General features: G+C 35.9%; 4 protein-coding genes across 5 annotated transcripts; 3 read left to right on the top strand and 1 right to left on the bottom strand.

The window, feature by feature from the left end:
- Positions 1 to 661: 661 nt before the first annotated feature.
- On the top strand, positions 662 to 6,638 carry LOC120140832 (serine/threonine-protein kinase D6PK-like). 2 transcript variants are annotated; one of them, XR_005517743.1, is made up of 3 exons: positions 662 to 2,161; positions 2,255 to 3,189; positions 6,622 to 6,638. XR_005517743.1 is itself a non-coding variant. In XM_039155815.1 (2 exons), the coding sequence occupies exons 1-2, from the start codon at positions 675 to 677 to the stop codon at positions 3,126 to 3,128; spliced, it is 2,361 nt and encodes a 786-aa protein (XP_039011746.1). In that variant the 5' UTR covers positions 662 to 674; the 3' UTR covers positions 3,129 to 3,221. The 2 variants fall into 2 exon arrangements, 1 of the variants encoding a protein (XP_039011746.1); XM_039155815.1 differs by lacking the exon at positions 6,622 to 6,638 and having other exon boundaries at positions 2,255 to 3,221.
- Positions 4,315 to 6,498, top strand: LOC120140975 (SUPPRESSOR OF GAMMA RESPONSE 1-like). The gene is made up of 5 exons (XM_039155946.1): positions 4,315 to 4,322; positions 4,476 to 4,575; positions 4,670 to 4,856; positions 5,701 to 6,188; positions 6,331 to 6,498. Exons 1-5 carry the CDS (start codon positions 4,315 to 4,317, stop codon positions 6,496 to 6,498), a joined length of 951 nt encoding a protein of 316 aa, XP_039011877.1.
- A 1,162-nt stretch (positions 6,639 to 7,800) lies between the features above and the next one.
- On the top strand, positions 7,801 to 18,922 carry LOC120140834 (SAGA-associated factor 29 homolog A-like). Its single transcript, XM_039155816.1, has 3 exons — positions 7,801 to 7,991; positions 18,430 to 18,523; positions 18,631 to 18,922. Exons 1-3 carry the CDS (start codon positions 7,880 to 7,882, stop codon positions 18,647 to 18,649), a joined length of 225 nt encoding a protein of 74 aa, XP_039011747.1. The 5' UTR covers positions 7,801 to 7,879; the 3' UTR covers positions 18,650 to 18,922.
- Positions 18,923 to 25,635: 6,713 nt separating this feature from the next.
- On the bottom strand, positions 25,636 to 27,011 carry LOC120140974 (AP-2 complex subunit sigma-like). The gene is made up of 5 exons (XM_039155945.1): positions 26,896 to 27,011; positions 26,674 to 26,772; positions 26,500 to 26,550; positions 26,223 to 26,237; positions 25,636 to 25,740 (listed from the first exon to the last, which is right to left on the bottom strand). The coding sequence occupies exons 1-5, from the start codon at positions 26,896 to 26,898 to the stop codon at positions 25,636 to 25,638; spliced, it is 273 nt and encodes a 90-aa protein (XP_039011876.1). The 5' UTR covers positions 26,899 to 27,011.
- Between the last annotated feature and the right edge of the window lie 269 nt (positions 27,012 to 27,280).

The following is a 27,280-nucleotide window of genomic DNA, read 5'->3' as shown; positions in this document are numbered from 1 at the left end:
CTTTCAAAAAAGCGACGAAAAAAAATAATGGCATTTGTTTTCTGATTCCTTTTATTTCCTTTCTCTTGTTTGGATCGGATCTTGAACAGTTTCTTTGGAGGAGATAACACTCAAACAAGGCAAAATCCCCACAAACTATAAAGGAAAGCTGTTTCACTTTTCTGATTTCTCTTCAAAGAACAGCTTCCTTTTGGAAAAAAAAAATTCTGGGTTTTCCTTTTCATGGAAAATTTCACCTTATCCTGCGTTCTTTTCCCTGTTCTATGATCAGGTAACCTGGCTCTGGCCTCCTTAAATTTCCTTTTTCTATGATGGGTTCTTTTCTTTTTCTTTATTGATAAAGATTATATATGAATAAATGAAGTTTGTTTTTCTTTTTCATGCTTTTTCTTAGTATCTATGTAATCTTTAGTGTTTTCTTTAATTGTCAGATTTGCTGGTGTCTATATTTTGTTTGAATTTAAGACTGCAACTTTAAATCTTCATTTCCTGGTTTTGAATAAATTCTTAGCATGTGACTTTGTGTTTTGTAACCTTCCTTTTGTGTGTTGGGGACATTTAAGTTTCTAGTTTCTGCAATTAATGGCTTTAAAAGTTCTTACCTGTATATATATAAGTTAAACTTTGCTGAATTTGAATTTGGTTTGGCATTGATAGGTGTTCTTGAATTGATAATGGAATCCCTTGTTATTTCTTCATCAAAGAATCTAACTCCAGGTTCTGATATGGGAAACAATAGCCCTCCTTTGACGTCTGGGATGTCTAGGCGGCCTTCTCGGCCTCCACTACCGAAAAATTCCGAAAACAAAGGGCTTTCTTCGACATATCATGGTGTTAGGATTGAACAACATCCAGATGGTTCGATATGTTCTCAAAAGCGTTCATTTAAATCAGCCTGCAACAACATGGTGTGTGAAGAATTGCCTAATATGGCAAACCTCTATTACGATTCGAGCAAGATGAAATCCGAATGGGTGGGAAAGATTTTGGCAGTGGCGAACAAATCTTCCTTCAATCATCCCGTTGATGATCGTAAGAGTTCTAGTTCCATTGCTTCATCGGAATATGAAACAACTGTACATGCTGTACATTATCATGATTCAAGTAAGTGGACCTCAAAATCAGCAGGAAAGATTTTGACAATGACACGTGAAGCTTCCTTCAAACATCCCATTGATGATCCTAAGAGTTCTAGTTCCATTGCTTCACCTGAATATGAAACAACTGTGCATGGTGTACATTTCTATGATTCGAGTAAGGCGAAATCCGAATCAGTGGGGAAGGCTTTGACAGTGCGAAACAAATCTTCCTTCAAACATCCCATTGATGATCATAAGAGTTTTAATTCCATCGGCTCATTGCAATCTGAAAAAACTGTGGCTTGTGAACACTATTATGATTTGAGCAAGGTGAAATCTGAATTGGTGGGAAAGATTCCGCGAACAGGAAGCAAATCTTCCTTCAAACATCTCACTGATGATCATAAGAGTTCTAATTCAAATGGTTCATTGGAATATGAAAAGCTTGAGCCCGGTGTTATTCAGTTGAACAACCTCATTGTACCCCAATCAGAACCAAGCATTTGTCTGAGTCGTTCAAGTAGTTACCGCACCGGGTCACTCTATGCCGAAGCAAAACAAAGTTTCACCAATACAGAAAGCGGTGACGAAAGTGATGAAGTGAGTAGGAAGATAAGCATCTATAGAGAGAGCAATGCCAGTTATGTTAGCGATGAAAGCGGCTCGAGTTGTTCGATCAGTACCATTTACAAGCCCCACAAAGCAAATGATATAAGATGGGCTGCAATCCAAGCTGTTAGAGCAAGGAAAGGAGACTTGGACTTTAAGCACTTTAGGGTTGTGAGGAGACTGGGGTGTGGGGATATAGGGAGTGTTTATCAATCGGTATTGACCGGCACGAACACTTATTTCGCCATGAAAGTCATGGATAAAGCTCTTTTGGCAAGTCGAAAGAAGCTTCTCCGAGCCCAAACTGAGAGAGAGATTCTCCGATCTTTGGATCATCCCTTCCTCCCCACCTTGTATACTCATTTTGAGACAGAGAAGCTTTCTTGCTTGGTTATGGAGTTTTGCCCTGGAGGAGATTTGCATGCTCTCAGGCAAAGACAACCTGGAAAGCACTTTCCAGAGCAAGTTGCCAGGTTAGCACCTCATTATGTTACTCGGAATCGAGTGTTAGTGTGCGGTATAGCACAGCTAGGAAATGTCGTTAATCTTCTTCTGTTGTTCTGCAGATTTTACGTGGCCGAAGTTCTCCTCGCTTTGGAGTATCTGCACATGCTTGGGATCATTTACAGAGACCTTAAACCTGAGAATGTTTTGGTCCGAGAAGATGGACACCTAATGCTTTCGGATTTTGATCTCTCACTTAGATGTACCGTCTTCCCTACACTGGTTAAATCATCAAACTCAAACCTGGAATCGAAAACACCAGCATTCTGTACTCAGCCTGCATGTTTGCAGCCAACATGTGTAATGCAGCCAGATTGTATCCAACCTGCATGTTTCGGACCACCTTTTTTCGCGAGCAAACCTAAGAAAGAAAAGAAGAGCAAAATAAAGAATGACTCGAATCATCAAGTGAGTCTTCTCCCTGAGCTTCTTGCAGAACCTACCGATGCTCGATCGATGTCCTTTGTTGGCACTCACGAGTACTTGGCACCCGAGATCATTAAAGGTGAAGGCCATGGAAGTGCTGTCGACTGGTGGACATTCGGGATTTTTCTATATGAACTTTTGTTCGGAAAAACCCCATTCAAGGGGGCCGAGAACCGAGCAACACTCTTTAACATAATCGGCCAGCCATTGAAATTTCCAGATCACCCCAATGTGAGCTTCGCAGCGAGGGACTTAATCCGAGGTTTACTCGTAAAGGAACCACAGCATCGGCTTGCATACAGGCGAGGGGCTACTGAAATTAAACAACATCCGTTCTTTCAGAGTGTCAATTGGGCACTCATTCGATGTGCAAATCCGCCGGAGGTGCCGATGCTATCAATGAGGGACTCGTTTGCCAGAACCGACATGGCAAAAGTTTCCACGAACAACATGGTTCCAGGTTTAGATGTTCAGCCTTCCGGTAATTATTTTGGGATTGATTTCTTTTGATTCTTGTGATTATTTCTTTTGTTTTCTTTCTTAGAAACAATGTTGTAAACATCTCTTTGAAGTTGAAAAGCATGAGGAAAACATCATTTGAGACATGCAAATGAATAGAAATGAGGAATCAAATTGCTTCTCACGATCCTACTCTTTCTTTTTAAGTGTCTATCTTTATCATTTGTATCTGATACAGTATATGATTTTTACACATCCATAATCACTCAAACTGTCCATCTAATTAGGTCTGGCAATAAATGTTAGAAAACCAATTATTTTCTAGAAGAAGAAACCCCTTTCTTTAATGTGGTTAATTACGTGAATAATCAGCTGATTGTATATTGCGATTTTTTTAAGTAGAATTAAAATTAAATGAGATAAAACTTAAAATTTTCGGATTAGTTTAGTTTCGTAATTTAAAACTTTTCACAATTTTTTAAACTAATATCTTAAAAAATTTCAAGCTTAATTCTGATACAAGTACTCAAATTTAAATTCATAAAAATATTATTAATTTTAAGATTTTATTTATTTTATTTTATTCATAACAAATTAAAAATTTTGATTTGAATCACTATTTTTTAAAATTCAATTCAATTAAAAATAAATAGATTTTATATAAAAAATAAAACCAAATCAAATTATAAAATGAAATAATTAAAATAAATTAAAATCAAACTATAAAGTAAAAATTTAAACTAAATTAAATCATATTATTCAATTCAAATAAGTTTATAGATTTTTTTTCTCGTTCCTACTTCCTTTTAACTCTTACCGCGTAAGCTATAGTAAGTTTTATATTTTTATTTTTATTTTTTTGGTTAACGGAAACTGGAATAGATTAATTAATTTACGGAGTCCAGCCCCACCAACGTTACCGTTATCTTAGCTTGGGATGCAAGTAGGAAATTACCCCCAAAAAAACCCATTAAACTCGGTTTCCGAACCTGCTAAGTAATCTCCGGACATCAGCACAAAATGGTTTAGATCTAGGTTCAGTCAACCGCAGCACCTACAAACGTCATTCCCCGAAGCTGGTTTTCAGTTTCCGAACCTCTTAGACCGTCCCAAAGCAACCGTTTCCCGCTCTCTCTCTCTCTGTCGCCCGAGTTTACTTAGCCTATTGTAGAAAAAGTACACAGAAAATCTTCGCTCACACTCTTCTTCGTACTCTTTTTTTCTCTTGTTTGTGTTCATGGCGAGGTAAGGCTGATAAATTAACGATGAAAACAATTAATTAAGAAATTCTGATCGGTTTTACTAATTTCTTTTGACATCGTGATGATTTTAGTTTCTGGGTTTTTCTCGATGGGGATAAATTTATAGAATTTAACTTGAAAATCCCGTTATTTGTAGCAGCAGATCAATTGCAAAGACGCTGAAGAATGCCATTCGGATCTGTGGGGCGAATCGTGAATGTCCGAACTGCCATTACCTTATAGTTGTTAACAGTGGTGTAAGTTGGAAACGTTTAGCTTTACATAACATGGATTTTAAGCCTGGATAATTTAGTTGAAAGGCTGAAGCTTTTTGTTTCTTTTTGTACGTAGGTTTCGCCTCAGTGGTCCGACCTTCCAATCGGAGTGAAGTTTGATCCATCGGACACTGAGCTTTTAAAGCATTTAGCTGCAAAATGCGGCGTTGGAGGCTCCAGAGCACATCCGTTTATCCATGATTTTATCCCTGCGCTTGAGGAGGATCAGGGAATTTGCTACACTCATCCTGAAAATCTTCCTGGTAAGCCAACATATTCAGAAACTCACTGTCACATATAAGCTTTTAAGCAAGGTAGGATGAATTTAAGTTAACCGAAACTATCAATGCAACCTGGGATTAGATAGACTTTCCTGTACCCTTATTCACGTTTGATTTTGACTGTTTGTGTTGGTATAAATATGTTGTAATCGTATGTAAGTTATGGACTCCATTTAAAGTGTTCAAAGACATGCATTACCTTGAACATTACTAGGTATGTTGATCAAAGGCGTGCATCTTTAGAGTTCAAAGCATGATTAAACAATATAAACTGATCGAATTATATATCCTAATAATTAATGTATGATTAAAATTAGTCTTTTTCAAGTTAATTATATTATATTAAAAATTATTTATGTACGTGTAAGATTCATGTATCAAAGAATAAGACATGTACATTGATATTGTGATGGATTGAAAGTGTTTTAGAAACTTTTGGCTTAATTTAATTTTAAAGTTTTCTCATTATTTAAGAGTAAGGAGACTCGTTAAGTGACTTTAGTGGTTAAAAAAATATTATTATTCTTAGAAGATTCGAGTTCGAGTGTATTTACGTTATCAATAAATTAAGAAAAATTCTGATGTTTTAAACCAACTAAAACGATGTCAATATTTGATGTGCATCAGTGTATAGATCTCATGCACCATCAATGAACTACAAATAAACTCTCTCATTAATAAATAAATATATTCTAATTTAAAGTCAAGTTTAATTTTAAAATTAGCTTACAGTCAATCATTTAAACACTAAAATCTATCCTAAGAACATTATTTTAGTGTATGCACAAATTTGATTATAATGATAATGTCATCTTATTTTCCGCAGGTGCAAAGAATGACGGAAGCAGTATTTACTTCTTTCATCGAATGATCAATGCTTACGGTACCGGTCGACGAAAGCGTCGCAGAATCCAAAACCGATATAATATCACCGAGGAGTATCGATGGCATAAGACCGGAAAGACCAAACCTGTCATAGAAAATGGAATTCACCAGGGCTGGAAGAAGATCATGGTTCTCTATAAAAGTTCGAAGCGAGTTCGTAAATCCGAAAAGTCGAATTGGGTGATGCATCAGTACCATTTAGGGGCTGAAGAAGAAGAGCGTGATGGGGAGTATGTGGTTTCTAAAATCTCATATCGACAGCCAAAACAAACTAAGAAGAGTGATGATAGAATAAGCATTGAAGAGCCGGATAACTCCATCATTCGCACTAGTACTCCCACGATGAACCCTAAAACGATTACTCCGAATCGACCTTGGCCACAAAAATCAATGATGTATGAAGATGACATTGTCGAAGACGTGCACCAGGTACATGTAGTTTGCTGTTTATGAATTTGTTGATGTGAATATTTGAGTTGTGACGGTCTTAGACGGTTCACTTTAACACTGAGATTTTGTGATTCATTAGTTCATTCAATCCTAACCGAAGTTCGATCATGTGGAATCTCAGGATGCTGCGATTTCGGAAATGAATCGCTTGGATAATTCCGTCCGTGCTCCTGGCACAACGGAGGCGTCGACCGGAAATAAATATACGTGTACTTGCGGAATTTCCGAGCTTGAGAACTTGGAATTTAGTTCCATGGAAAACATTTTTTCATGGTTAGACCAGTTATAAAGATCTAGCACAAGTTCAGTTTCACCATGACAGAAAATCCAAGTTCTTCAGCTCCTTATATCTCTTTATTGGCTGTAATTTCGTGGCTCTTGAAGTTGTTCATAGTTCAAAGTTTATTTCGAGCTCGATGAAGAGCGTAAGTGTTTACTTTTAGATAAAAATTGAAATGCTTGTTTAAAATATATTTATTAAAAATATCGATTTTATATTTAGTAAGATGGAATTGAGATTTTCCAGTATTAATCGAAAATTGAAATAAAATTCAGTTTAATAACCCTAACATAGAAAAGTGATCCATTTGATTATTAATAAACTAAACGCTTTTGCTTATGGATCGAGTTAAATGGGTTTTTAGTCTATCTAAATCCGATTCAAGTATAATATTTCTCCACCTGTTATCTTATTCGATTTAGATTTAAGAAAATATCATCTTAATCAATTTTTAAAATAAAAACTCACATCTGACTCGACATATATATAATTCTCATTTTTATTAGATAAAATATAAACCTAATTGAAAATAATTTAGATAAGAGAGTATTGTAGCAATTATCTCTAAATATATAAATGTCAATTATAATTATTCTTGGGTCGAGTCGGATAAGATATTCATTTTGAACTATGAAAAAACTCAATAGAATAGGTTTGTGTCGAAATCCGTCGAAATTGAGTCAAATGCTCATCCTTAGTTTTAACGGAATAAAATTGTATATTTTACTTTTTGTTTAAAATTAATATGAATCGGATATTGTAAAATTTTATTGTAGAGGCGGTTATCTCAAATTGATCTACTCACAACGTGAGAATTCATACCTTTAATTTAATTGAATAATCTAATATCTCTTAACATTATATTAACTAGTCGTGCCACTAAGAGTACTCCTTTCCCTTCCCTTAAAATCTCCTTCCCTCTAGGTAAAACTAGAATTGTATTTATATTTGTAAATAATATTAATAATTATTAGTCGTGTATACCCTAACAAGTGGAATCTCACAAGCGACAAAGATGGAAACCCCCTATAAATATTCCACGTGTCAATAACTAAGACGTAACCAAGACAAAAAAGTACAAAAATAATAATTATCCATCGATTAACTTTTAATTAATTATTTTTCATAAAAAAGTTATTCCTGTTTATTTATTTTAAATTATAAGTTTGATATTGAGTATTAATTTTCATTCTTAGAATATTTTTTAATTTAACAAAGAGGTCCCATCAGTGTTTATTCTATAATAGTATAATTATTAATTTATTACCGAGTAAAAATATTTAATTCAAACGTCATTCGAGGGGGAAAAGTAATAACCTTTGATCAAACTAATTGGTCGATTGAAGTGAAAATCTGGCAAAACAGACAACATTCTATTTCCGACGAAGATATGAAACAGGAAACTTTGTCGTCTCCGGAAATTGCTTCAATCTTGGAAAACTCAAGGGAACTCGATCGGTTAACGTTCGAAATCAACAAGCTTCACAAGAAGCTTCAAGCTAGTAAAATTCTCATCCTTTTCTTTTTTAGCTTCAAATTTCATGATCTGGGTTGATTTTTTGGGTCCCTGTGATTATTGGGTCTGTTTTAGATTATTGAAATATGGTCTTTATAGCTCTCTGGGTTTTGTATTGTTCCTTTCAAACAATTGATTCTTGAGTTGGGTTTGGTTTAAAAGAGCTTAAATTTTGTTGATGATGGAATGTATTGGATGAATAAGCTAACTCTTTTGCACATTATTGCTAATTGCTTAATTAATTAATATTCTTTTCGTTTTTAGGAGAAAAGGAAACTAGAGTAGAGGTAATCAAATAACAAAAGATAGGACAATTTGACATTGACATATTCTTTTCGTTTTACCATTTTTTAGCTAATTGCATTTGTTGTTTTGGTAAAGAAACTAAGTTCTTGTGAAGTGGTTTAGTAGGTTTTATGATCAAATATGTGGTTTAATGCTAAGTATGTATCTGTGACATGTGTAGACACTAAATTTTCGTTCCCACCCCCTCCACTGAGCCTTTTTTCACCACACATAGAGCAGTGATCCACAATAGTAATTGACGCCGTTCTTCTCGGCACGTCACCAACAACCAACAGATCAAGAGTCTCAATTTACATAGGACTCAAGCTAAAAATAGGTGTTCTTTTCATTATAAATAAAACGTGTAAACCCAAAGCAAAGGAGGAGGATCACAGAGAGTATACGACGAAAATACAGAGAAAAAAACACAAGTCATTTACACTTGTTAAACTTCGAGAAAGAAATAAAAGGCTAAGAACCTTACCTGAGGTTGTAGATGGTGGTGGCTCCGGCGATCAGTTTGTAAATTCCAACGGCGAGGAGCTAGGTGATGACAGGGGTAACAATATATCTCGACCTTGTGAAGATCCAACGGTGACAGTGTGAGATCAGTGGTGCGAAAGAAATCTAGAGACCTCACCATATTCAAGCGTTTGGGGTCGATTTATTTCAAACCCGAACCAGAAAAGAGCAAGGGAAGGAAGCAAAACCAAATTGTCCATCCCTTCCTCTCTGTGTATTTGATTACACCAAACCCAGACCATATCGTACGCCGCAGTTCCCCTTCTCCTGCCACCGTCTCTTCCCTTAGTCCAGGAGTATTTCGAGCAGCTTATTTCGAAACTCCGATGCCAAGGTATCAAAGTGAAACAAAACGGCGAATTTGGAAAAGAGAGACATGGAAGAACAACATACTTCGAAACAGTTACGATCCAATGGCGGAATGATCAGATCGGATTAGTGAAAAATCGAAAGGTTTTTTTGGCTTTTTCGTGGAGTTGAAGGCCACTTCTCTCAAAACCGGGGACGGATTCGAATTGTTGGCGTTGAGACGAACTTTCCTTTGAAGTTTGAAACTAAACGGCGGAGAGTGACTGCGAGCGGCGGTTCACCTATTCCTGGCGAAAGCATTGTAACATTCTCTCTCTCCCTCTCTCTCTCTCTCTCTCTGTATTTTACGTGAAGCAGTGAGATGATCCCTTATTTGTGTTTTGTTTATGAACATGTGTTTAATGCATTGATTAAATTAAGCCATTAACCATTTTAGTTTTAAATGAAGTTTGATGTAGCTTCATTCTCTTGAATTGTAACACTTTGGTCCCTGTGTTAATTTCACTTTAACTCTCACGTTTGTTTGCGCCTTAATTATAGTTCATGTGTTATGAATCTTTAGCCATCATTGAGTACATTTTAATTCAGGCTTTACTAAAACCTTTTTTAATCTATTTGATATTTCTTTATTATTTTTATTTTTCAATTTGACATTCATTTTGCCATTTTTAGTAATAATCTCAACCGATCAAAGGTAAGCAACTCGAATCGAATTTTTAAATTTTAATTTTTCGCAATTAAAGACAACTGGAAATTACATAGTACCGAAAGGGCGGTTCAAGGGTGCTAATCCTTCCTTGACCGTAACCGACTCCCGGATCCGACATATCACTGGTAAGACGCAGACCATGTAAGAAATAAGGTATCCGATCAACCCACTTTTCGTAAAGTAAATGATCGGTGGCGACTCCAATCCACATTTTTCAAGTCGAAGCCCAATTCCGGGGCCCAACCGAAAGACGGTTTCGACAGCTTGGCGACTCCGCTGGGGACAGGTAAGTGAGTCAGGCCAGAATTAATTTCTGGTTGTCTTTTTATGCGAAAATTGTAAGTTTAAATTTTAATTTATTTATTCGGTTCCGATTATTTACCTTTGATTATCTTTCAAGTAAATAGTTGTACTAACGTTTGTTCAATGATTTCAGATTTTTCAAAATTGTCATCTCTAAGCTCTAAACCCGAGCTCCAAACCCGTTTTAAGTGGGGGTGAAAGCGACGCATTCGTGTGAATTTATTCACCGCATATGCCTAGCAAGTAGCCTTCGGGATTCATATACCTTATGTCTTCGTGTGAATTTATTCACCATGCGGGCATAAGGGAATGTGTCCTCTCGAGTTTAACTTAGTCCACACAAGCCTGTGATGGGTTTAGGACTAAGGGTCTGGCAAGCCCAAGGGGGCACCGGCAAGGAGAACTCGAGTACCTTTTTAGAACCTAAACCGGGAGAGTACATGGAATTAGAGCCCACCCCAAAACCTCATTCCAAACCCTAGGCTGTTTCGTTTCCTGCATTATTTTTCAAAGCATGCGAACTAGACAAATATGCGGCTAGGATTTGTTTGAAATTAGCATGCGGGATAGAAATCATGTTTGTGTAGGAATATTAAGCATGTTCGGGTAGATTATCATGTGGGGGTAAGACTTTTCATTTTCATCATTTTTATTATTATCATCATTATCTCGTTAACTTTTTTTTTCCTCCTTTCATTTTTATTCTTTGGCATTTTTTTTTATCATTCGCATCATTAAAACGAGGTATTGATCCACAAAAAATGTGTTTGTTAAACGTAAATAATCTGCATTAATGGACAAAGGGGTTATAATACAAAGAGATAAAAAAGCTCAGAAGTCCAACCGTGATCAAAGAATACTCAGAGGCAAAAGTTGCAGGGGCAAGACGAGGAAATGGTTACTGACCCGGAGAGTCCTTTCGAAAATTACGAGAACAAGATGGTGAAACCCTAGCTAAGCCGGAGACCATTATTCCAAGAACAGGTCGACAAACTTCGGATTGAGGGCTCCAATGGCACTTTCGTTTGGAACGAGCGGCATAGAGCGAAGGCCGGAGATGCAGTCATTCGAGACCTTTTTTGGAGCAAGCAACTCGTTACCCGCACAAGTTTAGCCAAAGGAACTGGAATGGTTCGACAAGATATTCAACCGGTGAAAAAGCGGAAGACGAATCAACTTTCCAGAGGCTGTGCAGGATCTATACCATCAAAAAAGTTTTTTGTCTCTTCAGACGTAATATTTTTGTCCCCAATAAGGATTATTCAGAATAATAGGCACATTTTTCGGATCAATGCCTCGAACATTTCATGCATCATACATTCAGACATATTGTGCATTTTGTTACTTTTCTTTACATTCGCATTATGATTCCCTTTTTTTCATTACATTCACATGTCTCATCAAAAATGAGAATATTCCGATCCTATGACATATAAGGAGCTTTACCAACAGTTGTTTGATGCACACGTGGTGTCCATGAAGCCCCGTACCCCAGGTAGTATGATGAGAACGCTCATTGCGAAAATCATAGCGGAGTCCCAGGGTGCACTATCGAGAATTACTCCACCATCAAGAGAATCATACAGAAAATACGTAACAAGAATCAGATCGGCTTCAACAACTTGGGGGCATCTAAGTGAGGCATATCATTTCATCATTTGAGCCATTATGTTTGGATTTGTTTTTTCATTCTTTTCTCAAGTTTTTGCAAGGACTTTTAAATAAATTTATGTTGCTTTAATGATGGCGAGCAATAAATCACATTTGCAAACTTGCAATTCTTTGAATATCATTTGAATTAAGAAACTCTGTTAATGGTTCAAAGTTACGGATCTTTGACAAAGTAACATGTTTAAAAAAAAAAAAGACTTTGACCTTATCCAGAATATACCTCAAACACCATACCCTGCTCTTGTAATTAACCAATATACCCTTTTCCTTTCATAAGGTGCGGACAACATGGGGCATCATTTGCATATGACAATTACTATGTTTTTTATTTAAGACGTTCAATGACGATGATGATCTTTACAAAAGAAAGAGTCGAGTAGGTGAATCCAGTTTAGGTCAGTTGCTTGAAAATTGAACTCTAAAGATGAGATTCCTTGACTTTCAAAAACACCTAGACTATAACAGGTTCTTCTTGACAATCTTAGGAAATTAAATCCTTAAAAACTGAGCTATTCCGCTAAGGCAATTGGTTATAGAGGAAACTTGAAAGCCCTGGCCTTATGAGTAGATTACGTTCAAACCATGACATTGCTCGGACACTTGGCAATTCGGTGTTTGCTCCACTGCTCTTGTCAGGCTGAAGACTCTGTGATGAGATGAACCCTTCAGTTAACTTGATAACTGTGATTATAATATTAAGATGTCCCTCTAAAGCAATTGGTTAAACTCCCCGGCTTTATGGATTCAGCTAGTCAGATAACGACAAATTAAATCAAATTTATCTAAGCAAGAAATTTTCGGTAAAATGGACTAAGGGAGTTAAGGAACACCTGTTATAGTCAACTACACACGAGCACTCAAGAATTTCATTTTTAGACCGATATTTTTGCACTGTCTTTGTTAGAGGAGCCTACAAAGCTTGAACAAATAGAAGATTTCAGAGGACTGAAATAAAAGGTCTAGTAAGTGATCATGCTAGTTGTGTCATTTTGTCCGCACCCAATTGAAGTGCCAAAGCATGTTGCGATATTTAAAAAAAAATGACATTTTTTTTACCAAAACCTTATAAAGGAGGCCAAGCTAAAGCCAACCCATCCATTTGACACTGGTCAAAGAGCTGTAACTCTGAAAACGTTAAAATAGCTATTGATTCCTTTGATATTCTTTGAACTCACGTTTATAATTTGATTCAATTGCGAATAATATTTTACAGCATTTTTATCGTTTTCTCTCCTGAAACAAGAAAAATGAGAAACATTTTCAAACAGAACAATCTCAGATATGAAATGTCTGTAAAGCCCAAGCTCGAGAAGCAAATGGGGCACGATCGATTCCATGGACCAGATTGGCAGATAAAGCACGAAGAGATAACACATAATTCATTCATGTTGCATGCATCTTAGACATAATTAGGTGCATCACATTCCTCATTTTGGCATACATGATTTTTGCAGCTTTTAGAGTCAAGGATACTTGATTCGTAAGCGCCTTTAAAGAACGATGGTGGTTGCTTAGCTCGGCAGCAAGAAGCTACACTTCGACCAACTCGACAGATTGAAAATTTTCTCTCGAACTCACAATTTGCTCGAGAGTAAATTTCAACTTCTCAATTTCAGAGCCAATTTCAACTTCACAACGAAGGATATTGGACTCCAGACAACGTAAGTTCAACTTCACGACGAAGAGACCGCTGGTTGTCAACAAACAACTTCTCAATTTCAGAGCCAATTTCAACTTCACAACGAAGGACATTGGACTCCAGGCAACGCAAGTTCAACTTCACGACGAAGGGACCGCTGGTTGTCAACAAACAACTTCCCAATTTCAGAGCCAATTTCAACTTCACAGCGAAGGATATTGGACTCCAGACAACGCAAGTTCAACTTCACGACGAAGGGACCGCTGGTTGTCAACAAACATTTCCCAATTTCAGAGCCAATTTCAACTTCACAGCGAAGGATATTGGACTCCAGACAACGCAAGTTCAACTTCACGAAGAAGGGACCGCTGGTTGTCAACAAACATTTATCGATTTCAGAGTCAATTTCAACTTCAGAACGAAGGATATTGGACTCCAGACAACACAAGTTCAACTTCACGACGAAGGGACCGCTGGTTGTCAACAAACATTTCCCAATTTCAGAGCCAATTTCAACTTCACAACGAAGGATATTGGACTCCAGACAACGCAAGTTCAACTTCACGACGAAGGGACCGCTGGTTGTCAACAAACAACTTCTCAATTTCAGAGCCAATTTCAACTTCACAACGAAGGACATTGGACTCCAGGCAACGCAAGTTCAACTTCACGACGAAGGGACCGCTGGTTGTCAACAAACATTTCCCAATTTTAGAGCCAATTTCAACTTCACAGCGAAGGATATTGGACTCCAGACAATGCAAGTTCAACTTCACGACGAAGGGACCGCTGGTTGTCAGCAAACATTTCTCGATTTCAGAGTCAATTTCAACTTCACAACGAAGGATATTGGACTCTAGACAACGCAAGTTCAACTTCACGACGAAGGGACCGCTGGTTGTCAACAAACATTTCTCGATTTCAGAGTCAATTTCAACTTCACAACGAAGGATATTGGACTCCAGACAACGCAAGTTCAACTTCACGACGAAGGGACCGCTGGTTGTCAACAAACAATTTTCCAGTTCCATAGCCAATTTCAACTTCACAGCGGAGGATATTGGACTTGGAACAATACAACTTACTTGGATTTCAACTTCACGACGAAGGATATCCAATTCCAGGCTCAGCTTAACGACGAAGGGGCCACCCACGGTTTCAACTTCGTGACGAAGGGAATCGTGCACACAAGCAGTATCAATCTCTAGATTGGATTTCAACTTCACGTCGAGGGATATCCAACTCAAAGAAGGAGTGTCTGCCAACCAAAGACCTTTGAGTTCGACTACGCTCAGCTCCAAGGCACATCATTTGCAGCATAGCTTAAGTCGAGAAGGGCTATCTGCCAAAGACCTTCGGGTTCGATTATACTCAGCTCCGAGGGCACATCATGTACAGCATAACTCAAGGCTAGAAGAGTTATCTGTCAACAAAAACCTTTGAGATTGTTTCCCTTGAGACAAATTTCGTCTCCCTTGAGACAGTTTCTCTTGAAACAAAATTCGTCTCCCTTGAGACAGTTTCCCTTGAAACAAATTGGTGTCTCTCTTGAGACAGTTTCTCTTGAAATGCCAAAGACCCTCGAGTTCGATTACACTCAGCTTCAAGGGCACATCATTTGCAGCATAACTCAAGGCTAGAAGGGTTATATGTCACCAAAGACCTTCGAGTTCGACTACGCTCAGCTCCAAGGTATATCATTTGCAGCATAACTTAAGTCGAGAAGGGTTATCTGCCAACAAAAGACCTTTGAGTTTGACTACGCTCAGCTCTAAGGCACATCATTTGCAGAATAGCTTAAGTCGAGAAGGGCTATCTGCCAAAGACCCCTGGGTTCGATTACACTCAACTTCGAGGTCATATCATTTACAACATAGCTCAAGGCAAGAAGGGCTATTTGTCAATAAAATTGTCGAGTTCGACTCTATTCAGCTCGATGATACCTCAATCACACTACTGTCCGGCTGTAATCAAGGTTTTCAAGTCGAGAAGAAGACCTGGTTAACTGTTTTTCGGCAGCATAGTTTAAGCCGAGAAAAGCCATATGTCGACGAAGACCTTTCGAGTTCGATTTCATTCATCTCAAGGGCCTGTCAACCACAGCTTGGAGTTAAAGAATTACTTCCAAGTCGAATTTTTGGAACAAAGATCTATAAACCGAGAAGAAAACTGAAGCGGGCTACAACAATGAGCCACATTTCGATTCAAATTCCGAACTAACGGCCTCAAGATGGACTCGACTTCACGACGGAGGAGTCATCCGCAACTCAAATCGACAGGGAGTTATTCTTAATTGAAATATCAGAGTCATTTTTCAACTTCAGCGAACAAAAATTTGTGTCCTTTTATCTTTGCCCTATTTTTCGTTCCATGAAAAAGGACAAAGAGGGGCAGCTGTAGACACTAAATTTTCGTTCCCACCCCCTCCACTGAGCCTTTTTTCACCACACATAGAGCAGTGATCCACAATAGTAATTGACGCTGTTCTTCTCGGCACGTCACCAACAACCAACAGATCAAGAGTCTCAATTTACATAGGACTCAAGCTAAAAATAGGTGTTCTTTTCATTATAAATAAAACGTGTAAACCCAAAGCAAAGGAGGAGGATCACAGAGAGTATACGACGAAAATACAGAGAAAAAAACACAAGTCATTTACACTTGTTAAACTTCGAGAAAGAAATAAAAGGCTAAGAACCTTACCTGAGGTTGTAGATGGTGGTGGCTCCGGCGATCAGTTTGTAAATTCCAACGGCGAGGAGCTAGGTGATGACGGGGGTAACAATATATCTCGACCTTGTGAAGATCCAACGGTGACAGTGTGAGATCAGTGGTGCGAAAGAAATCTAGAGACTTCACCATATTCAAGCGTTTGGGGTCGATTTATTTCAAACCCGAACCAGAAAAGAGCAAGGGAAGGAAGCAAAACCAAATTGTCCATCCCTTCCTCTCTGTGTATTTGATTACACCAAACCCAGACCATATCGTACGCCGCAGTTCCCCTTCTCCTGCCACCGTCTCTTCCCTTAGTCCAGGAGTATTTCGAGCAGCTTATTTCGAAACTCCGATGCCAAGGTATCAAAGTGAAACAAAACGGCGAATTTGGAAAAGAGAGACATGGAAGAACAACATACTTCGAAACAGTTACGATCCAATGGCGGAATGATCAGATCGGATTAGTGAAAAATCGAAAGGTTTTTTGGCTTTTTCGTGGAGTTGAAGGCCACTTCTCTCAAAACCGGGGACGGATTCGAATTGTTGGCGTTGAGACGAACTTTCCTTTGAAGTTTGAAACTAAACGGCGGAGAGTGACTGCGAGCGGCGGTTCACCTATTCCTGGCGAAAGCATTGTAACATTCTCTCTCTCCCTCTCTCTCTCTCTCTCTCTGTATTTTACGTGAAGCAGTGAGATGATCCCTTATTTGTGTTTTGTTTATGAACATGTGTTTAATGCATTGATTAAATTAAGCCATTAACCATTTTAGTTTTAAATGAAGTTTGATGTAGCTTCATTCTCTTGAATTGTAACACTTTGGTCCCTGTGTTAATTTCACTTTAACTCTCACGTTTGTTTGCGCCTTAATTATAGTTCATGTGTTATGAATCTTTAGCCATCATTGAGTACATTTTAATTCAGGCTTTACTAAAAACCTTTTTTTAATCTATTTGATATTTCTTTATTATTTTTATTTTTCAATTTGACATTCATTTTGCCATTTTTAGTAATAATCTCAACCGATCAAAGGTAAGCAACTCGAATCGAATTTTTAAATTTTAATTTTTCGCAATTAAAGACAACTGGAAATTACATAGTACCGAAAGGGCGGTTCAAGGGTGCTAATCCTTCCTTGACCGTAACCGACTCCCGGATCCGACATATCACTGGTAAGACGCAGACCATGTAAGAAATAAGGTATCCGATCAACCCACTTTTCGTAAAGTAAATGATCGGTGGCGACTCCAATCCACATTTTTCAAGTCGAAGCCCAATTCCGGGGCCCAACCGAAAGACGGTTTCGACAACATGTAAGTTTGGTGTTAAGGATTTGCCTCTAGGATAATAAAATATGCTATTTAGCTAAAAAAAAATGGCTGCTTATGTGGCCGAGTTTTCATGGAGAATAGAAGTTGTGTGATTTTCCAGTGTTATTCTTTAGATGCTTCTAATTCCATGTTAAGAGTGATTAAATTTGCTTGTAGATAAATGGTCAAAGCTTCATATATAATTACATTTTAAATAGTGAGCCCCGCAATACTCGTTGAGCAGTTTTAGTTCAGAATTTCATTACTCTCGTATCATTACTTTGCCCCTGATATTCTTTCACCGAAATGTTTTGATTGATTTAATTGAGAATGGTTGCACGAAAGATATCATAAACCAGAATATTCTACAAGTTAACAACTAATTGTGTGTATTGGAACACTAAAAGTAGTGTTGTTAATTTGATATGGTTTAAGTTTGATTATCAGTTTCTTGGATGCACATAGTCGACAGTCCGGAGTATAGAAGTATGGGAGGAATTTTTAGATCCATTATTTGTTACCATTTAAAAACTTTAACAGAAACTACGGGATGCATTATGGTATCTCATAACCTTGTGGAATTTTTGGTTTGGTTATGTAATTTCAAATGAAAGGCTTCCAGCTTATCATTCGAAAGAGCTCCGGAATTCAATCAAAGACTTACAAGAACTTTTGGTTCTTCGTCTATGAATGTTGCTCTTGAATCATGACTTGAGGTTTAGAGATTTCGACAATACTTTAAATAATCAACTTCTGGATTGTTGTCTTGCATCGAGTAATTTATTACAGCTTTAATGGATGGAAAATTCACTTAAAGGTCTTGGATACAAATGATTAAATTGTATTCTTTAAGATTTGAGAATCATTTCTCTCTCTTCTTTTACTTTCTTTGTCTTTATCCTGTTTAACTATTACTGTCAGTGATAGTTTATACTTATCCCAAACTTTTGTATATAAATGCAGCCCCTGAGGTAGTTGAGAAACCTGGCGATTCTTCATTGTCGAAACTGAAAACTTTGTATATTCAAGGTAGAGATCTTTCAGGGAAAGAAGTAACGTATGCTCACTATCTCTAACAAAGTCTTGTTCAATTTGCTTTGCCCTTCTTTCTCTTTCTCACTTCCCATTTTCTAGTAAACCCGGGGCTTTTTTTTCTGAGTGTAGGAATGAACTTTCTGGATAGCATTTGTATTTCGGGTACCATGTCCATTGTTTTTTACCAACCACCGTTTTGGCATTGATAAGTATTTCCAGCTTGTTAGTAAGTCAGCTTGATGCTTTCTTGCCATCTGGACCTCCGGGACAACAACAAAGAAAGATGGGTGTGTGCTATTGGACATTTCAGTTGCTTTAAATCCCTTTGCATAATAATATTTAGGCTCCGTTTGATTGGCACTTTGCTTTTTGATTTTTGTACCTCGTTTTCATTTTATTTATGCTTTAATATTTATCGAGGTAAAGATGAGGAAAGCAAGAAGCAAATAGAAAAAGTATCGAACAGACGAAGCCTTAAGAATCTTAAAAATCCATTATTATTAAGTTAAAAGCTAAAGGTTATAACTGGACACCATGAAACTTTCCTAACTGTGGAAGGGTTAGCAGCGGCTTGCAGTTATATAATAATGGAGATGTTCAGATCTGTAATGTTCTGCACTTTGATTTTCTCTACCTTATACCTCTCTTTCCCTTTCTAAAAGTACAGTAGGTGAGTAGTTTACCGAAACATATAGTTGCTTGGCCGATGACAGGAAAGTTGTTGAAGTGATATGACCCTAGGTTCCGAATTTATATTGTTATAGTTGAAATCCTTAAGTTTTTATGTTCTTTCTGTTCTTCTGAAGGTCGAACATTGAATGCATGAGATGTACCGAAAAAGAAAACTCATTTCTTTCTGTAGATTTCAGATACTAGTATAAGAGTATCGGAACTGCCCTATTTGTGTAGCTGACATTAAACAAATTCCAGTAGTATAAATGCTTTATGTTTTTTTGTTCCAATAGATTGAGACCGGAATTCGAATCAGTTTAAGTATTTATACTACTGGATTAGGTTCATTTTTCTTTTATACTTTAAAACATAAGAAATTGGTTGCTCAATTATTTGACAGCACACTTATGTGTAACTTTTGTGTTGTATCAATCGGAGCATTTTGTGTATCCATCGGATGTGTCTGACATGGATATATTCATGTTTTTCTTTCTTTCTGTTTTTTTGTGTATTTAGAGGATTTTTGAAAGGTCATAACCCTTACACAATGACTGGAAGTGTCGGAAAGGGGTGTCATACTCGGTTACTTGAAGAAAATTGATTAAAAATGAGGAGTTGGAGCAACATAGATTTTGAGAACACTTGAAAAATACAAATAACTCTGGTTTTTGTTACTGCAACTTCAGGAAGTACAAGCTGCCTGCATCTTGCATTATACCGTTCCCCAAGCGGAACGATCCGTCTAGTACTTAAGAATTCCCTGCTGGAAGACAAGTTCTGGCTGTTTATCCTGGAACAACAGCGCTCTATAAGGCGACTGTCATCAGTACTCCTCGAAAGGTAATGATTCCAGTCATCTCCATAATAATTCCAGGTCAGTTGCTCCGGTTTCTATTTTACTTATATGTTGAACTGACTACTAATTTCTTGTGTATATCTATGGGGGGATGCCAACCATTCATATTTTTCCAGAGGAAATCAGACGAGTAAGTAACATCCTCGATTCTTGACCATATGTTTGTTGATTACTGTTAGTATTAGTTGATTAATCGTTGCTTGTTTCCCAGGTATTTACTGGAATTCGACGATGACGAGGAAGATGGAGCCTTGCCTCAGCGGACAGTACCATTTCACAGGGTGGTTCCGTTGCCGGATGGGCATCGGCAATGAGATGTAATTTGTATAAATGTGTATAATCTAGAGCTATAGCTGGCGTTTAAACCTGTGAGTCCGACCCTAATTTTCACGTGCCTTGTGTTATTGGATTAGTAATGAAAGATTTCCACTTATAACCCTATTGTTGCTTCAGTTCTTCATTACTTGTAAATCGCTGCCAATTGACTCGGTATTCGACTCAATCGTTTGTTGCTCCCGCTCAAACAGCTGGTTAACCGTTTCTTAAAACATGGTTGAAAATAAATTTTAAATGATTTTAATATTTAAATATAATTTTAAATATTTTAAAATAGTTTTAATGTTAAAATTATTTAATATTATTTAATATTTTTTAAGATTTTAAAAAATCCCTTAATTATTATTAATTTTGTTTGTTTTGCTATGTATAAAGGTATTCATGGATTGGATCGTATAATTGATATTATTTTTTTTAGTCTTTTATTTTTTGTTGAAAAATAATAATAAAATTGAAATAATAACAACATGAACATGAAGCAAAAGACAAAATGTATACATACACGTTGAAATATGTTATTGGGTAAAAAAAATGAATTTAATATGTCAATAATATTCTAGTGGGTAAAATACTTTTCAATCTCTTAACTTTGTACATATTTTTATTTTGACCACTCAACTTAAAATTTTTCCAGTTTCATCACAACACTAAAGTGATGACATGACATGTGTCAGGTCATTTAAAGTGATGACATGATATGTGTCACATCACCCAAAATAATGACGTAACATATGTCATGTTAGCAATTAAACACATGTGAAAATGTTATGTTAGTAATATATATATTGATCGTTAGTCCACTAACGATTTCTATCCAATAAATATTAGGAGATATACTGCTCCAAAAAATATATGGAGAAAAATGATTATTTGTACAAATATTATAAGCTAACTTTGTCCTTATAACCGTGTTTAAATAATAATTTAATTTTATTTAAGATTAAACCAAAGGAATTGTCGATCCTTGATATATAATACTTGTATTTAATTACGAGGATTTTATAAATATTAACAGTTTTTGTAATTATTACAACCAAATGATTCTAAAATAAATCATTACCTCTAAAATATATAGCTAAAAAACCATGAAAATCGTTAATTTTTCCAAATAAGTATTTCCTATATAAACCCACTGACTTTGCCTTCTATTCAAACCATTCATCAGTTTTGCAGTGTTCTTTCTCAAGAGAAATAGTACTGCATTTCTTTTCGAATCATATACAATAAATAAACAAACAAAAATATAAATTCATATCTGATATCTCCTTTCTTTTCAAATTCAACCAACAAACAAAAGCAAAAGATGACTCGCCAAATTATTATTGCCGTCGCCCTTGTTTTCTTGGCCGTTGTTGGGGCCTACGCGGCCGATAGTAAGCCATCCTCTAAGGGGGAATCATCAGCGACTCCCTCCTCCTTCCCCGCCTCATCTCCCTCCTCTGACAGCGCCGGCTCCTCTTCCACCGGCAGGGATACCCTCAGCAGCCATTCTCCTCCTTCACTAGCCGCTCCGGGACCGGCACCGTCGGATTCCAATTCTCTCAAAGCCTCCAGCGTCATTGGGGTTGCCACCGGTGTTGCCGGACTCTTCTTCTTCATTCAAGCTTTAATATGGCACGTACATGCATGGAGCATGGACGGATGTAGTCATATAGTCACGTAATATTTATATATGATTTTTTTTTTAACTGGAAGCCAACTTTTTTGTACTTATTGCATAAGTAAACAAAAAAGTCATAATGAACGGACAAATAAGTTAAGAAACAACGCTAATTCCTAAAAAGAAAAAAAGTGAAACATGTATTAAAGAAATTGCATTCTGCAGCCTAAATGAAATGAAAAACAGCTGGCTCCAACCTTCTCAGTATTCTCGAAGTGAAACAATGAATCGTCCAGCACAGAGAAGCAAACACCATCACACCAAGATTGACTATCTATGCTCAATCTATCTTCATAACCTCTATGGTGGATCGAGGTTCCTCCTGTCATCCACCGCCTGATTTTCAACAGTTGTTGGCGCTTCTTCCACCCAAAACCAGTCCCCTGTATCATACTCCGTCGTTGCTGCAAGTAAGTGGACTATTTTATTATCTGATCGTCGGATAAAACAGAACGATTACACAAAAAAGGATTCTGACCTGTTTCTAATTTCCTAAGTCAAAGCACTTATCTCCGATAGATCTGTCTCAGGGGAGCTAAGCTTTTCAATTACTGATCTTGAATCTCTTTCGACTATAATCACTTGAAAACCCATATCTGCAGCGAAGATGACTGCATCTAAAGCTATCGTCGCCTCCGCCATAAATACTGAGGTAATCCTCTCCGCTTTTCTCCTACATGCTCCCAGTATAGCACCTTCTGAATTACGAATCACCACCCCTTACAAAGAGCAATTATGATTTTGCGAGAAGCGAGTGTCAAAATTTATTTTGGAAACCGAATCTAGAGGGGGTTCCCAGTTTACTGATGGGGCCATGGGAGGACTATGCAATTCAGAGTTTGCTAGGAGAAAGTCCTGACACTGAGCTGTTATCAGGGTAATTAATTCTTCAAAAAAAAAATTCCTTCATGAAGTGCTTTATTTCGAGCAAACCATAATGCCTAGATTACACAAAGTATTTCTGCATGTTTGGTGGATGTATGGTTCTTGAATAACCAATTTAACCAATCGAATAGATTTGCTGCGTAGCGCAGGCCATAGAAGACGAGATAGGTAACAATCACGGGTAATGTGTAAACCTGACTCCAGCACATTAGTACATTTCAGGCAGCTAGGGTCTTGAATTATTCGTCTATGATGCAGGTTATGTTTTGTCGAGATAAAATTATTAACAAATCTCCAAACTTGTAACTTGATTTTCCTTTGACAAACACTAGCCCAAATGCGATTAAACAGGGATTTGGTTGAACTATGGATTTGATTACGATTTAATAATATGTATCCGCTGTGTACGCTGTAAATCCCCGACCGTTCTCCGCTCCAAACAATATAGTTCTGTTGGTCAAATTTTGATATTGGGAAGTCCAGAGTCCTGTTTGCCTCTTCTTCAACAAACACATTTTTTACTAGCTTAACTTTCCAGGACTTTGATTCGCTATCAATTAAATCTGCCACCTTCTCCGCTGTGTCAACTCGGTTAGAAACAACGCGATAATGGGAACAACTAGGTAGCCAGAAATTGTTCCAAATTGAGATAGAGGTCCCTGATCCCACCTTCCAGCATAACCCCATCTCTAGCAGCCTTCGTGCACTCCATATACTCCTCCAGATGTAGGATGGTGCAGCACCCAAACTCGAATCCATGAAGTCCTTGTTTTGGAAATACTTAGCACGTAAAATTCGTCTAACTAAAGACGTTGAGTTCCTTAACAAGCGCCATCCCTAAAACAATGTTGAATTTTGCCATATCTCTAAATCAAGCTGAGAATATTTTTTTTGATTCGTCCAAATTTAAATGTATTCAATGATTAGTCTTGTTTATTATATGTGCTGGGTGAAACTGTCCAAATTTAATTCGTGGTATTAACGTAGTGTTCCACATTATTGATGTAACATTTTATAGCGGTTCTCAATGGATGATGATATGAGATATGGAATTAATAGATTCTTTTAAGAAGTTCATGTGCTTAAATGATTTTTTTAGAAAGTTCAAAGACTTGTTTATTTTAAAAAATTAAAAATTTTAAAAATATTTATAAATAATTAAATAAAATAAAAAAATTTATCAAAAAAAAATCTTCTAGCTTGATTCTATCACTAATCATTGAATATATTTTCAGTTATGACAACGGATGGCGCTTGTCCGTTATATGTGCTTGGTGAAATTTAATTGGAGCTTGATATGGACAATTTAACCAAGCACATATAATAAAAATCTTCTCAGCTTGATTCGTCCAAATTTAAATGTATTAGTTCGTGAAAAACTGAAAATTAATATAATGTATGAAAAGTCTTGAATAATAAACACTATAACAAGACTTTGGTGACTATTATTTAATTTTATTTTCCCTTATTTTTAGTTATACATATAATAAAGATTGATGATAAAGAATTGGAATATAAATTATATTAAATATGAGTTTAATTTAAAGTGATTTTTAATTAATTAGAGATTATATAAATATATAAAAAGGTAAATATTTTTTACAACTCGGTTGGTACTCAATTAATTAAAATACACCTTCATTACAATAAACATGTAGGTTCAGCTTCCTTACTTCATCATCATATAATTATCTCTTTTTAAACTAAATTATTAATAATTCTTATAAAATAACTAAAAAAATAAATTATTTGCAAAAAATGTCTTAATCGGGCCTTTATTCTTAAAATTGTTTAACTAACTCATTCTAATTGTACAAAAATATTAGATACTAACCTAATGCTAAGTTTACTGACGTGTGAGTGTCTAATTGGAATATTTTATTTTTAATAATATATCAATCACTTTTAGATTTTTTTTATTATGTTTAATATTTTAAATATTTTTTGATTGAAAGAAAAATATTTAAAAAAATATTTAATATTCTTAATATTAAAAAATAAAATATTTTTCTCTCACTCAAAAGGTTATTTAAAATTTAAAACACTTAATATATAAAAATATTAAATATTTATAACCGAAAAGATATTCAATGATTAGTAATAGAATCAAGCTTAGAAGATTTTTTTGATAAAAAATTTCTATTTTATTTAATTATTTATAAATATTTTTAGAAATTTTAATTTTTTTTAAATAAACAAGTCTTTGAACTTTCTAAATAAATCATTTAAGCATATGAACTTCTTAAAAGAATCTATTAACTCTATCTCTCATGTCTTTATCCATCGAGAACAACCATAAAATGACACATCAATAATATGTATTACTATGTTAATATCACGAACTATCACATCAATAGCATAACAATAAAAAAATTCATAAGCCACATTTATATTTTTTTCCAAAAGTTAAAAAATATTATTATATATTTTTAAAAATATTTTATTATAATTTTCTATAATTTTTTACAATTTAATTTAAAAAATTTGAATTACTTCTATAATTTACATTCAATTAAACCTATAATATTAAATATAATAATCATTTAAGTCTTCCATGGTCATCATTATAGGCAGGACCGGTCCAAGGAGTTTTAATGCCCTGGGCAAGATAATAATTTATGCCCCTATACTTGTACTGTATAATAGACAAAACATAAATAATTTTTTTAAAACAAAAATATAATAGAAATTATAGTCAAACAATATCAATACTAATAAAAAAACATCAACATGAAATAATAACTAAAAGGTCTCTAAGGGGGGAGCAAACCTTTTTACTTGTTTCTTGAAGCTCTCCAACAAGAATGAATTCATCGAGTATCAGATAAACCTTCATTGATTTCAAAGGAAAAAGGTTAAGTGAAGTGAGAGGAATATGACAATCAACCGCAATACACGTGTTTAAACCAACGAGTGGAAATAAAGCAGTTCACAAGTTAGATAAAGATTGCCAAAAGTAATTTGAAATGGCAGTAAGCAAGTGGTTAGACTTGAGATCACAAACTCACGATTTCAATAAGAAATAAAACAAAATGAAACAGGAAAAAACACAACTTTTTGGTTTTTGGAACTCACAGTTTCATGGGAATTAGATAGAAAACTTGAATCCAGCAAGTAATGTTCATGCAAAAGTTGATAATAACATACATTGTGAAAATTAAAAACTAAGTCAAGCTCACATACATTGATGAAAAAGTGGTCCAATATCTCCACAAATAAATGAATAGATATAGACTCCAAATATGGCAACTCATTATCTTTTATGTCAACACACAATGAGAAAAACAATCCAGTATAACGCCTGTAGATTACCTTGTGCGTACGGAACTGCAAAAGAAAAAATGCATACAATCAATCAAACATTCAACAATTGCCTGCTTAAAATCTAAGCCTTTCCCTACTTTTGTATTTCTTCAATTTTCTAGTTAAGTTCTTATGAGATATTCTCTAAAACCATCATTTAAAAGGCAACTTTCCCTTTCCTCACCAAAAAAATCCAATAGTAAAATATGAAATATTAGGAATTCACAAAAAACGTAAGTAAATTAACAAACGGATTTTTTTAAAAATAATAGGGGATTTTACCAACCTCCACAAAATTAGTAAATTTGGGGTCTCTGTTAACCACCAATCGATGAACCTGTAAACGAATAATCAAAATATTCAAAAACTGTAGCTAAGAAATTCGCCCAAATTCCAAAACCTTAGGGAGTGAAAATAAGGGGTTTCCAAATGATCAATAAAGAAATGAAAATTGTAATACCTCATATTCGACTTTGTGATTCTCGGAATCCTTGAGGGGAACATAGTATTTGGCCAGACGAGTCTTGCCTTGCCTATTTTGCAACAAAATAAATCGGATCTGCCAAGGCCAAAACAATATGAGGCTTATATCAAAAGAGTCTCCAGCTCTTTTCTATCCGATAAAAAAATTGACGAATTAGGGAAGTAACAAAAAACAAAACAAAACAGATAAAGTACATACCATTGTTTGGAGCCAAGGAATTCTGAGGAGTTGAGGGGCAAAGATTGAAAATCTAGACCTCCAAAATGGTACAAAAAGATGTTCTATTTTCAAGTTTTTTCAAGTTTCTCGATTGGTGGATCGGGAAAGCTTTGAAAGTTAGCAGCTGAGAGATGTTATTGTGTAAAACTGATGCCCCTACACGTTGCTCTGGGCCGTCGCCCCTACATGCTGCCCTGAGCCGTCGCCCATCTGGCACATGTATTGGGCCGGTCCTGATTATAGGGTCTCTAATCATGTTAGTAAAAAGTAACGTTCAACGTTAATGAAGGGCTTGCTTGAAAAAAGTTTTAATTATGAAACTCATTTGGTTGCAGATTTTTCATGAGGACTAAATTGCTTTTTC

The sequence above is a fragment of the Hibiscus syriacus genome, unplaced genomic scaffold, assembly GCF_006381635.1.
Source record: "Hibiscus syriacus cultivar Baekdansim isolate YM2019G1 unplaced genomic scaffold, ASM638163v2 tig00110788_pilon, whole genome shotgun sequence".
Lineage (NCBI taxonomy): Eukaryota > Viridiplantae > Streptophyta > Magnoliopsida > Malvales > Malvaceae > Hibiscus > Hibiscus syriacus.
The sequence above is the reverse complement of the archived record's forward strand: the minus strand, read 5'-3'. Positions and strand labels throughout refer to the sequence as shown.